At 51.3% G+C, this 14,109-nt stretch overlaps 1 protein-coding gene across 3 annotated transcripts in view; it reads right to left on the minus strand.

The window, feature by feature from the left end:
• Window positions 1-285: 285 nt before the first annotated feature.
• The window catches only part of Efcab6 (EF-hand calcium binding domain 6), a 166,603-nt gene continuing 152,779 nt past the window's right edge, over window positions 286-14,109 (minus strand). For 2 of the 3 annotated variants that reach the window (XM_038343334.1, XM_038343335.1), the window contains 5 exons: window positions 6,204-6,443; window positions 4,893-5,043; window positions 4,539-4,723; window positions 1,620-1,769; window positions 286-408 (listed from right to left, as the gene is read on the minus strand). In XM_038343334.1, the coding sequence (XP_038199262.1) occupies window positions 286-408; window positions 1,620-1,769; window positions 4,539-4,723; window positions 4,893-5,043; window positions 6,204-6,443 (849 nt within the window). Of the gene's footprint in view, window positions 409-1,619; window positions 1,770-4,538; window positions 4,724-4,892; window positions 5,065-6,203; window positions 6,444-14,109 lie in introns of all 3 variants that reach the window. The other variant, XM_038343332.1, reaches the window with a different exon arrangement.

Consider the following 14,109-nt stretch of genomic DNA (forward strand, 5'->3'; position numbering starts at 1 on the left):
TTCTTCCAAAGTCTCAAGAGTCATTCCTGCAAAGACTATTTTATTTGCTCATACTAATGAGTGAGGGCACCCGAGGCCAGTGGCCGCCCTGCGGTTACCCAGGGAGGCCCCAGTGAGGGTTGGAGTGAGAGCCTGCACGTCTTAGGAAGGAGCCTGATGCTGGGTAGGGTTAGGCTATAAAGTCGCTTTGGGGAATTCACTGCAGCCCTCCATTGTCTGGTTTTGCTAGTCTTGGGGACAGACCCTGAGGCCCCATCTGTCCCCAGTGCAGCCCCGCCTGGATGCCTACTGCAGGAAGGCGCGCAGGAAGTCATTGTAGGAAATCTTGGACGACAGCGACTTGTCGTAGTACTCGAGCACATGGAAGAACTCCTCCTCCGACAGGTTGATGCTGTACTGCCGCAGCACCTGGGGGCCAGCAGGTGGGTTAGCAGTGGCGGTGGCTGCAGGTGGACGCCCCCATCCTTAATCCTGAGGTTCAGGGCACAGAGGAGCCCTGGCTGAGGATGCTAGGTGCCCACTGCCATCACCTCCTTCCTTTCCAGTGGCAGGACCCAGGACACCTTCTCTGAAGGGACGGGGCATGCCTTTTTCTTAATGTCTGGGAAGAGGTGGGGGCTCCGGAAGCCACCTTGGACCATGAGGTGGGGAAGGAAGCTGGGTGTTGAGGGTGGCAGGACAAAACTGGGTCCCCGACCCTACCGTTGAGCCAGCTCTGGAAGTCCCACCTCTAGCCTTCTACATGGGAAAAACGAGCCTTCCTCCTGAAGCTGTTATTGTCTTATACCCTTATAGCCCAGACAAATCCTGCTAGAGTTCCCTGATAATATGTAGAAATTAGGTTATCGTTTTTCCCTGTGGCTCACGTTATCATTCATTCCTAAGAAGAATGGGCTAAAACATGTCCCTAGAACATGGGCTAAAAGATCCCAGGGCCCCAGGATTGAGGGCAGCTGGTGGCCATTGAGCCTAATGGAAGAAAAGTAGAGGAGGAACCTGAGGCCCCATTCACACCCATGTCCCGCACCTCCAGTTCTGCTGAAGACGTCCCTCTCTTACCATCCTCTCTGCTTGACCCACCCTGCGTCCCTGGGAAGGGGAGGAGAACCCTAATCTTATTGTCTCCTATCTGAAATGGACTAAGACAGACTCCCTGGCTGGGATGATGCCTGGCCCCAGCGCGCATGGGAAGCTGGAGTGGCATATGAGTGGGTTGTGGGTGGGAGGCAGAGGGTGGCAGACCCAGAGTTATGTGGCATCCAGGATTAGCTGAAGCTAAATGACACCACTGTGGGGTGGAGTGGGGCTCCCTGTGTAGGAAACCACTATCACGTGCACACTGTTGGGCTGTCCCAACACTCCCCAAGACCCTGATAGGACACAGGACTAGGTTGGGAGCCTAGCAATAGCAATAGTGTGGTCTCAAAGGAAACACAGGTATTGTGTGTTCATACACACACACGCGCCCACTCCTTGGAGTTTCCATAAGTAAGGGGCAAGCAGGCCATGGCCTGGGCCTCTGTGGGCAAGTGCAGGGTCTCTAGAGCTTTCCATGCTACTGGCCTTTCAGGCCTGGTCCCTGCACCACATCACCAGAGCCAGGGAGAGCAGCGTCTCACCTTCCTGAAGTCAGCCACGCTCAGGAGCCCAGTCCCGTTCTCATCGTAGGTCTTGAAGGTACGCCGCATGGGCCTCCAGCAGTGAACAATCTTGGGCTGGATCCTCAGCAAGGCCGAGTAAAAGGACTGAGTCTCCACACCGGCTTCTTTCTAAAACCAAGATCAGGAAGGCGTTTGGGAACTGGGGCGGGCCTGGCAGAGACACAGCACACTGCCTCCTCAGCGGGAGGCCTGGCCCTGCTCCGATCTACTGCCTCACAGGTGCAGAGGGTTGTGGGAACACCTCAGAGTTGCCACAGCCTTCGGGTAGGGGATTCTTCCTGCCTCCAGTTCTCAGATGGAACCTTGTGGCTGAGGGAGGGAACATGATCCCAGCTCGAATCCAGTCACAGCAGGTCCCATTTGTAAGGACAGGGCCATGCAGACACTAGGCCAATTTCAAAGTCCTACTGGGGTAAGGACAAAGACAAGGCCTTCCAGCAGGTTCTTTGATGAAGGGCATTTGAAAAGCTACAGGGTGCAACCGTGCATGTTAATGGAAATTATCACAGCACAGTGCTTATTCCTTTAGGTGTGATGTCTGAGTGTTTCAGCCCCAACACATGTCTGCGTAGCATGGAGGTATATTGCAGGCAAGAACATGAAGCGAGTCCTAGGAAAGCTCAGACCAACATGGCCCGACATAAAACAAACTAGTGAGGTTCCATTGCTTTCAGTTTGTCACTTAACATCTGGGAAGGAGACACCCCCAGTGCCCAGAGCTTTGCTGGCTGACAATCTGCCCACCTGCCAGGGCCCTGCTGTAACCTGGCTCACCCACACTGCTGCCCAGCCCAACCAACCCTGTGGCCCAAGCTGCTTGCCCACGCCATGCCTGCCCTACTCTCAAAGTTTCTGAGCAAACTGAAGCCTCCAGAGGAGGAAATCTCCCTTTCAGCTTCCCTGCAATGGGGCTTCTGAGCCGAGGCCATGGCACACCATGGCCAGGATGGCCTAGGACAGGAAGCCTTTCCAACCAAGGAAGGAGAACCATTCTGTATTCAATGAACACTGGGGGCAGGAGAATCCAGTGGGTGTATTCTGGGACATCTGGCAAGAGCCTAGTCTCCTTCTGACACTCAGAGTTCCCATCATGGTCCTCCAGACTTTCTAAGGACGGGGAAATATCTGGAGGAGGCCTCTGTTCCAGACAGCAGGTTATCAACTTTCTCTTCCCAAGAGACCCATTATCTACTCCTCATAGACCATTCTAGATCATTTCTAGGAGGGGAATCTGAGGCCAGAGAAGCAGAAGGAGACTAGATTAGGGAGGCTTTGCAGAGTACAAGATCCCATGGTTCTCCAGCTAGGTTCCTGGGCCCCAAGAATGTCCAAGGAGGACCAGAATGGCATCTACTACTCATAGGGCTGGGCTAGCTTGAGGTACAGTTGGCTTTGCCTTTCACTGGCTCCTACGGGCAAGCGGCATCTGATACTGGATCTCACCTAGAACTTCACGGGGCTTCCTGTATGGTTTTTGTTTTTGAACGTACCATTTGTTCCAATCCCTCTGATGGCTGCCCAGGTGAGGGTGTGGGTGGGGTGAGGTCATCAGTCCCCATTGAGCTATGAGACTGGAATTAGATTTGCTTGCTTCTGGGCCCTATGTGAGCTACTCAAGCATGCTCCCCTCTCTACTGCTCAGCAGTGTGCCCAGCCCAGATGTACTCCTTATCTAGCTCAGTATTCCAGACGATGGAATAGGGGCATAGAACACACTTTGTGGTCCCACATTCTTGAGAACCGTGAGCACGGCTAGGGTATGATGGAGCTCAGGTAAGCACTGGATGTGCTTGTTGCTTGTAATGACGATTTCACAGCTGAGAATGAAAGGGGAGCCAGGGCTACTCTCCTGGTTGGGTCTCAGTGCCTCTGCCATCCTGTGAAGCCACAGTTGAGCGTTGGTGGCAAGATAGAAAGAGTGCAAAAAGTTTGAGGCCTGCCTGGGTCACATGGTGAAACTGTCTCCAAAAGCTTCGCTCCACCAACAAAGAGGAAAGGCAAGCAAGGGCAGTCACAGAGGATGAGCAGGGGTGGTGGTGTGGTGGGGTGTTAGCTGCTCAAGCCCCAACCACACTCAGCCCAGGCTCCACTCCCTCGGTGTACATTCACAGCCAAGTGCTGAAAGTTTAATGTGGTTGTGAGCCCTGGGCCCCCCATGCCCACTTGGCCTTTTCTTTACCCCAGGGCACTCTGCGGGGAGGAAGCACTGCCCCAGACCGAGAATGACCACTGTGAGTAGATGGCTCCCTCCAAAAGACTTTCAGGCCCCAGGCTGTATCTCTAGACTCTGCCCTCGGGGTTCCAGAAGTAGAGGGAAGATTTTTTTTTTTAAAAAAAATCAATTTCTAGGACATTTTTAATATCACAGATTTGATGTCTCCAAAGTCTCATCTTTACCCTAACACACAGTCCCCGCTATCTTAGCAGACCTGGCAGCCTCCTCCCACTGTTCTGGGGCTTCAGATAGTTAGGGAATGGAGGTGCAGGGTCTCATTTTCAGCACAGATCCTGGGGCTCAGCCAGAGATCCAAGGGGGCATTTGTGGGGAGGTGGCGAGTCCTGGCTGGTGCTGGCAGGGCAGGGTCAGGCTTTGACTGGCAGCCCCTGGGGACCCTGTGGGTCCAGGTCCACCTGTGCTGACAAGCGAAGGGTGCCTGGTTCATGACCCTATGGTCTCCAGGGCAACACACCTACCATCTTTTTTTTTTTTTTTTTTTTTTTGTTTTTTGAGACAGGGTTTCTCTGTGGCTTTAGAGCCTGTCCTGGAACTAGCTCTTGTAGACCAGGCTGGTCTCGAACTCACAGAGATCCGCCTGCCTCTGCCTCCCGAGTGCTGGGATTAAAGGTGTACGCCACCATCGCCCGGCACACACCTACCATCTTGTCTGCATTCTGGATCCTCATCCTCCGCATCAGTGAGGTCTCCTTGGCCTTCAGCAGGAGGACGCAGCTCTGAATGAAGTCGCAGTAGGCAAACTTGCCGTTGTTCTTCAGGTCGTATTTGACAAGGAGCTGCTGGCTCTCCTCTTTGCTGATGTCCAGCTTGAACTTCTCCACGAGAGCTGAGGACCAAGCAGCCCAGAGCACAGTTGCTGGGGACTCAGGCATTCTCGCCCTCATTTGGCTACCAGTAGGCTCCACCCAAGAGCACCCTCACAGGTTCCTCCCATCTCCCCACCCCCAGAGCTGGCAGGACAGAGGCACGTCTCCCCAGGGGAGAGTCAGACGGACCCAGGAACTCTGCTGCAGTGACACTTCCTTGCTTGTTCCTGTCCTTCTCCTTGCATTCCTTCAGGAGCTCGCGCCAGCAACCCTGGATCTGCTTGCGGAGCTTGCTCTCAATGGGCTCGCAGTTCTGCAGGGGTGGGGTGCCCAATGGGGTCTGTGGGGAGGGAAAGGGTCTCTCAACTGGAGGTCTCCTGAGGGCAGTCATGGTAACCACAGGGTGGACCTGAGGTCTGAAGTTCAGCTCTGTTGGCGCCAGGAGAGGGACCCTACTTCTGCCCACGAGCCATTCCATAAGAACAGCTTTGGAATTAAATACACAGCCATGTTTTAGAGCGTGCACCACTTCTTGCTCTTCCTAAATTCCACAAACTCCCTGTGCTCCTTGGCTTGGGGATCCTCCCACCCTCAAGATCAGCCACATCAGATGGAGCCTTTCTCGGGCCTACTACCTCAAAGCTACGCTTATTTCCCCGGATTCCCAGTTTAAAGCCCCTTAGTGCCGCTGGTCATCTCTCTGCCCAGATCTCAGCAGAAAGACCAGCAACCTAATCATCTCCCTCTAGTGTGTGGTGTCTAGGATGTGGCTAGCCTTAAGGAGTTGCTGACTCCTGTTCACCTCTGACTTCACTGAAGACCACGCTCACTGTCACCCTGGGATCTGTGACACCAGAGCCCCTTTGGGTGGGGACCTTTGTCCATCTGGAGCCGTAGCAAACACCCAGTGCACAGACAGTCTATAGAGACAGTGCTGAGTGTATGAGTGCCTACCAGACCCTGCACCTGAGGCCACATTTCTCTAGGCGCATGGTGTAAGCACACAGCAGCTGCCTGGTGGGCACTTGGCGTGGTGTCAGGTGCCCTTCCCTGGAGTCAGTGCTATTCTGCTCAAGGACAAGGGAGGCGCCCCCGCCCCCAGCCAGGGATGACTCAGGGCTCTGTCACACTGAGAGGACTGAGGCCCAGGGAAACACCCAAGGTCTCACCTGACTCCAGTGTAAACTGGGAATCCATTCATCCGTGCGGGTGGTGCCCAAGGTCAGAGCCAGGCTTCCCGCCCATGGAGGCTGTGCCCTACTTCTACCTCTTCCTTCCCTTCTGGCCTTTTCTAGGTTCCCCTTTCCATCCTGCCCCTCCCCCATCCTTCCTCAAATTGCACCCCCAACCCCCACCCCCGCTGCAAACTGATACTAGAGCTCCCCCCCCCCCAGAATCATGAGCCCAATCTGTCACCTGCACTGTGAGGGAGAAACACCCGGCCCGTGTGCATGGATCTGCCTGAGATGACATGGGACACATATCAGGCTGGGAACTCACACTGGGGTAACTCCTTGATTTCAACCCAGTTCTGGGGGCCCGAGGAGAGTGGACGGTGGATCTGGTTCCTTGGGAGGCCTCAGGGGCACTGCTTCCCCTCTGGGCAACGGTCGAGTCTCCAGAGTCTCCAGCAGCCATGGGCGTCGAGGGTGCTCTCTCGGTGCTGAACCTGCTGAGGAAGTCCTGGTACTTGAGCCTCCCCTTGGCATTGACGGGCATCTCGCTCCACAACCTGTCAAACTAATAGCATTGAGTCAGTCCCAGGGGAGCGTGAACCCAGCCTGAGTCCCTCGGGAGTCCTGGAGAAGTGAAGCCAGAGGTGGCAGGATGTGACTGTGGACCAGGGTTCACGTCAATTAAAAAAAATTAAGGAGAAAAAAATCCATTTGGTTTCTGCAGGATAGAAGCCTCTGGAAGACTGGGGGGCGGTGGGGGGGGGGAGAAGGCAAGACAAGAGGATTATTCATGGCTTCCGCAGGACATTTTTTAATTGAATTGGGTCCTTAGTGAGCAGTTTAAGGCCATTAAATCCTGTGATTAGTCACAGTGACCGAGCTGTGGTGCATAAAAACATTTTAGGAGAAAATGCAAATCAAACCAGGGCCCCATCTCCGTCCCAAGAAAGCCGCCGGCCTCATTCCTCAGCTGTCCCTGCACACCTGAGTCACAGTGGCCCGCAGGTGCCACCGCCTCAGCCACTGCCTTTGCCGCCACAATTTATTTCACCCCAAAGGTAAGAAATGTCCCTCTTGCAAGATGAAAAGGAAGCATTTGGAAACCGGAGAGAAGTTTATGGCTTTGTGTGGTGACTGTCTGATGCCACAGACCATATGGAAACTACAGCATGGGACAAAGTGACAGGCGGTTTCCCACATGAGCTGCTTTGGATGGCTACAGGGCTTTCAGGGAATCAAGAAGACAAGCTCTTGTCCCCCTACCTGACTGCTTGCAAAACCCCCAGCTGACAGACCCTGGCATCAGCCCCCCACGGGATAGAGGCCAGGAGGCTGAGCTAAGGGACAGTTTCCTGTTCCCCTTGCAGTCTAGAGGTCACCAGAAACATACTTTCCTCCTGGGTGTCTCCTGGGGTTTACCCACAGTAAATGACTTAAAGTGACCAACTCTTGGGCTCCGTCTAAAGTCCCCAAAGACTTGCTAACTGCCATACCAGCCTACTTGTGGGGTTAGACATGTGGGTGCCTCCCTGGGATTAGAGCATCTTTAGATTTGTACCACCCTGACCTGTGCTCAGGCAGGCAGCTGCCATGTGTGGGATTTACAAGTAGGTATGCATACCAAGCGTATTCCCAGAGGTTGGTGTCTGGAGCTGAGAGGATTGGAAGTCATTGAGAAAATTAAAAACAACCCATGATGGGTAATAAGACTCCACAGAGCTGATGAGCTTGGAGGTGGACTAGCCCGGGGCTTCTCCAGCTCTAGGAAGCAGAAACCCCCAGGGAGTCAGCTAAGACTTGCCCACAGGGTTCTGATTCAACTTCAGAACCTACAGGAAAATTAAAAAAAGAATATATTGGAAATGTACAAGATTCTGCCAAAAAGCAAGTGAAGTGGACCAACTCACACCTGGGAGGCTAACAGGTCCACCCCAGGCTCGCCCTGGTCTCCAGACCCAGCCAGCACCTTTTAGAAGCTGTGATTCTCACAGTGTCCACACATCTGGCCACTGTGTAGACAGAGCCTCATCTGCCATTTGGCTGCAGGCCTCCCTCCTCCCTCCTAGTCCCTATTCTTCCACGGCGTTCTGAGGAACTCTCTCCATCATCACAAAACCCACATCCTCATGTTCCCTCTGAACCCAGCTCTGGCAGATGCTGCCCCTGAGGATGATGGGGGTCTCTGAACTCCCACAGCTCCTTGTGTTGGGTGCAGAACTGCCTCCCAGCATGGAAACGTGTAGCAGCATCTCGCAGGCTCCGGCTTCCTCCCCTCTGTGCCTCTGTTGTCATCTTTGGTCAATGTATTCCTAACGACAAGTGCGGGTCCCTGTTAACCCTGATTCTTTGTCTTAGTGAGGTTGCTATGGCTGTGATAAGACACCATTACCGCTCAGTGTTGGACTTAGGCTGGCCACTCCAGAAGCAGCACAACCGTCTGTGATGCTCCTGGAATCTCATCTGCAAGCAGTATTATCTTAGCCCATCCCGGTCCCACATTCTACTTGAAACCATCTGCATATCCATCTTCCCTTTGTTCTGCTGTGCTCCTCACCTGGCCCCAGGTGCTCACTCCACCTCCCCCTGCACCGAACTTTCCTGGCAAAGCTGATCTCGTAACTAAACACAACTGCAGTGTAACAGCTTCCAGACTGCAGCCCACCAAATGGCATGCAAAGAAATAAAGTTACCACACAAATGAAGGAGCAAAGCCAAGGCTGACTCTGCCTTCAGATATCAGAACTGTTAGTGCCCATACCTGAATGTGTTAAAATCAAGCACTGGCATTAGCAATGAGAAATACACAACTGACAGACATTTGAAATTAGGGGAAAATAAAGTTCCTTGAAACAAAAATGTAATCACTGGAAAAATTTCATAACAGATCACAATCAAAGGCCATACTTCTTAGAAGAAAAATATAGGCAGAAAGAAGAAAGGCCTCAAACAGAATGGGTAAAGAAAGCAATGCTGAACAAACACCGTCGGGGTCAGTGATCCATACGGGTTTAATCTGTAGAGAAAAGCTGCAAGACAAAGATTAAATACTAATAACAATATCATGAAATGCAAGAAGGCCACTGAATCACAGCAACTCAATACTCTCACAAACTGGAGAGTAAGGGAACCTGGTTTAAAAACTGGTAAGATGTAAAGGTAACAGCCAGTTATTGATGAGGAAAGTATGTAGCTTTTGCCAATAGGCTAGAAAAGGGGTTTTAGAAAGCTCAATCAAATTTTATCAAGAAAATACATTTTCAAACAATGTAAAGGAAATAAGCATGGCAGGAAGCTTAATATTGACAACAGAAATAAATGGAAACAACAACAACAACTAATGTAAATGAGCCAAACACCCATGTAAAATGGCAGGGATCACCAGAGAAGATGTTTAAGAATCTACTTATGTACTATTCATAAAGCCTACATGTAAAATGGAAATATCAGGGTTGTCAAAGATTTGAAGAAGTTTAAATAGATATATCAAGCAGACACTAAATGAAAGGAAGGCTCAGAGGCCACACTGCTATCACATTAAATAGACTTTAAGATTAAAAGCTATTTTCTTAGAACTTGATACATCTAACACTGAGTTGCAAGTATCCACATTTCTGAGCCATTGATGGGCCAAGTTAACAGAGAATAGAGATTCTGAGGCTAGAAGTAGCAGCTGGTTTCAATCAGCAGGTGTAGACTGCTTCATAAGGCTCCATTCAAAACACACCATCTAGCTACAAATGAAACATTTATAAAGAATGACCACACATCCAATCTCAGATAATTCTAATAACTGATAAGATCCAGTCTCATTCTCTAATTAAAATCATGTTCATTTATAAGTTAATAACTCTTTAAAAACACATTCATTCGGGAACAAAAAACCACCCGTATTTCAAAATCAAAGGACCCAAGATGGGAATAAGAGACTAGGAGCTCCATTATAATTTTACAACTATGTATCAAAATTTGGATGCAGCTAAAGTAGTAATTAGACAGAAATGTACAGTTTTAAGTGCCTATTATGGAAGGAAGAGCAGCTGAAATTCAAAGCCTGCATCCAACCTATGCCAAGGAAGAGGGAACAAGAGCTAGAGGCTGTCAATACAGCAGGAAGTCCACAGAGCTGAAAGCAGATCCTCAGAAAAGACTAAGAGCACACACATGGTAGTGTGAGCTGGAGGGGGGGCAAGTGCTGTGTGGTTCAGCTGTGTGGCACATACAGCAAGAAAAGAGGACACATTCTATGATGAGTCAGTGCATGCCAATCAGAAAAGTGAGGAAAAGTGAACAAATCATGTAAAAACATAAATCACTAAAGTGGATGAGCCTGGGTGGCCCTGTAACCATCAGAAAAACATACTGGCAGTTAAAACCCCCTTACAGAAAACTCCGGGCCCTGGGAGGCTTATAAGCATTTTTTAATTTTCAGGAAGCTGGTGGCCCAGTTCTGCCCAGGCCTCTCTGACGAAAAGAGGAGTGTACAGTCCTAGATTCTACTTACACGGTTGGCGTACTCTTGATTCAAACGAGACACAAGCACAAGGAAGTACAGATGACTGTCACAACCGTCAGCACAATTGTTTTCAGGTTTAGAGGGAGGTGAGAGCGTGTGCACATGTGGGTGCTGCCAAGGCTATAAGAGGGCACTGGATTTTCTGGAACTGGCATTCCAGGCAGCTGTGAGCCACCATGTAGGTCAGATTCCATCCTAGTCCTCTGCATGAGCAGTCAGTGTTCCTAACCACTGAGTCACCTCACCAGCCATGGAAACACTTTCAACACGCCCTGAGCAAACTGTAATTACATTTGCTTTCCGACCATGTGGTCCATCAGCACAGCTCACTGCCTGAGAAACCCAATAGGAAAAGCTCCATGCCTATCTCGATACATGTATCCATGTAGGGGAAGCATTGGATACAAATAGTACCCACCTACGGTTGCTAGGTTTTAGAAAAACAGGCATACAAAGAACTTAGATCAGGAGTTCCTGACATGTGATATAGAAAAGTACCTCTAGGGAAAATAGATCTAACCTCGGAACCCTGGAGCATTCCTGTTCAATCAAGGCTAGAACAGGGAAGCTGTTACAGCGCTGTTTAGATCTGTGGGATCTGGGCATTGCTACAAAGCAAAAAAAAAAAAAAAAAAAAAAAAAAAAAAAGACACCTGCCTGCTATTCAGAACTGGCCTGAGGTATCAGCTCAGGGAACTGGTTGACAACTTATTATTACAATGACTGAATTTAACAAAGTCATTATGACAAAAGCCAACAAAACTTAACTGAAGGTATGAAGTTACAAGTTTTCTTACAAAGAAACAAAACAGACATTAAAGACACAAAAGATACCACACAGCAACAACAATAGAGCAGAATGAAAGGTAGCAGACACCTATAGGAAGAGAGGGAGCCTGGGTCAGCGGAGAGGAAGCTCAACTGGTGCAGTCCAATAAATGTAACAGGCTCCCCTCCCTCATCTCCCCTCCCCCTGGGGGCAGGAACTCCTGAAGCCCCACTGGCAGAGAGCTCTCGATGCCCCTGCCTCAGTATGGGCACTACAGGCGTGTAGCACCACACGACTTCCCAGGGGAACCCATGTGATGGCGCTGGAACACTCACAAAGTTGAGACTGGCAGACCTGATGGGGCCACGAAGACCCGGGTGCTGGCTATTTACAAGTGGTGGAGCACAGTGGAGTTGGAGCAGACCTCCGTGAAAGAACGGGTGACAGACAGCGCTGGCACTGAAGATGAGGAGGACCAGAGTCCCCAGGACTATGCAGCCCCACTTCACATAGGTGGACAAACAGGTGCTGCCCGCATGGCAAGAACAGAAAGTGAAAGCTCCGAAAACTTGAGAGAGGACCAGCTGACGATGTTCCTATAGCCTCGGGTAAAGTGAGGATGGCTCAACCACAGCTAAGAGCGGAGCAAGAGTGAGCTGTGTGTGTGGGGTCCACTCAACTGCAGTGATGTAGTATATAAAAGAATACGCACATGCATATAGTGTGAACGCACACATGGGCACACATACATGTGCATACACATATCCACATACGTAGTTGCACACTCACACATACACACATATGTACATGCGATTCACATTCAGCTCCTCCCCAGCTTCTCCTCAATGTCACTGTGGTTGCTGGCTCTTTCCTTATGCTCTCTCCAATCTCTATGACTTCTCAATCTGTTGTTCCCAAGCTCTGTCTGTTCTTGGCACCGTGAGCCTGTATCTTAGGCTCTTAGCTATGCCCTGTCCACGTTCACCTTGCCCATCCTCCAGCCTCTGCCTTGGGCACTCTTCTCTACAGCTTCACGTGGACAGTTGGCCTTGAACCTCCTTACTCCGTGCTGCCCAGTACCAACACCTAGCTCCACTGCCACTCACAGACACCGGCACACGCTGTGGGATTCACCTCTGACACCCTCAACCTCTTCTTGTCCCCTCTGTCAATGGTCTGCCCTTGATCCCTGCCCTTCATCTCTCTCCACACAGAAGCCAGAGGGCCCCTGTTTAAAGCCACTGATCAGGCCAACTGGCATAGGGTAGGGACAGCCCTCTCACATCCCGAGTGAAGACAAATGCACCCACTTGGCTCCTGTCCTATAGGATAGACTCCTGTAGGGAGTCTTGGGCTCATCTCCTCAAAGCACTGGTCATCTGCCAACGGTCCAATCCCATCACAGTTCTGTAATCCATGTCCCTCCTGCTTCCTGCTAACCCTACCTAGTAGCCAGGTTGTCCCTTTGAGGCTACCTGCTCAGAGAGTCTCCCCAACCCTGCTAGTTACAAGCATGGCTCCCATTCCCTGTCTGTACTTTTTCCTTTCCTTAAAGAAATATACAACATCATCGCTGGCCAAGAGACCGTCTGTTTTACTTTCTAAAAGTTAGTATGTTTACTCTCTAAAAGTTCTCCGAGAATGCAGACCCTTCAGGGACAGGGTGGGGCTGCTTTGCCATCAGGCTGCTGGCAGCAGGAGTAAAACCTGCTGTTCCTGGTTCAAGCTGCTCCTGTCTGCACTGCTCTCTGTCTCTGTGGGCCTGCATCCTGTTGTCAGGGAGACCACGGTCCCCTGTAGGTGCCTGGTCATGGCCTCTCAGCTCCCACAGGCTCCTTCCCAACAGGCAGTAGCCTGCACTGCTCATAAGCTCTGCTTCACTGGCCTCTGATGTCCCTCCTCTGCTGTGATGATTAATACTGACTGTCAACTGGACAGGACCTAGCATCACCTAGGAGATGAACCTCTATACATACCTGTGTAGAGGCTTCTGGATTAGAATAATTAAGGAGGGGAGACATACCCGAAATGTAAGCAGGACCATTTGATGGGTTGGGGTCTTGGGCTGAATTGAAAGTAGGAAATGACCAGCAGCCACCTCTCTCTCTGCGTGCTGGCTGTGCATACAACGTGGCAGCTTCCTTAAGCCTCTGTTGTCATTGCATCCCCATAATGACAGACTGTGCCTTCACACTCAGAGCCAAGACAAACCCTCCCTTACTCACGGTGCTTCTTCTGGTGCCTTGTCACGCAGCATCAGGGGAAACTCTTCTGTTGACAGAGCCTAGCACCAGCACTCACACCTGAGTAGGCTCTGCTGCCTCTGGGCATTTGCTGCCCATCAAGATGGGTGCCTATGTTCATAGAAACTGACTCAGAAGCCAAGGCTGTGATCAGGAGACCAGGGGCATGGGAAATGGGAAAGAGAGGAGGATGGAAGGGCCAAGTGGGACATGACGAGCTCTGACAAGTGGGACTGGGAAAGGCCTCCCTCTGCATCTGGAAGGAGGAGTAGACAGAGATGCAGGGGCCAAGTCCTGGCAGAGGCAAAGAAGGCGGCTGGCCAGAAAGCAAGGGTGCCAATAGGGCCCAGGGGAAGCACCAGAGATTCCAAGTGACTGTTCTGAGTCACACAGCTGGACAAGTGCACAGCTAAACAGGCGCACAGCTTGCACAGGCGCACAGCTGGACAGGCGCACAGCTGGACAGGCGCACAGCTGGACAGGCGCACAGCTTGCACAGGCGCACAGCTTGCACAGGCGCACAGCTTGCACAGGCGCACAGCTGGACAGGTGCACAGCTTGCACAGGCGCACAGCTGGACAGGTGCACAGCTTGCACAGGTGCACAGCTGGACAGGCGCACAGCTTGCAGAGGCGCACAGCTGGACAGGCGTACAGCTTGCAGAGGCGCACAGCTGGACAGGCGCACAGCTTGCACAGGGGCACAG

This window comes from Arvicola amphibius, chromosome 9, assembly GCF_903992535.2.
Source record: "Arvicola amphibius chromosome 9, mArvAmp1.2, whole genome shotgun sequence".
NCBI lineage: Eukaryota > Metazoa > Chordata > Mammalia > Rodentia > Cricetidae > Arvicola > Arvicola amphibius.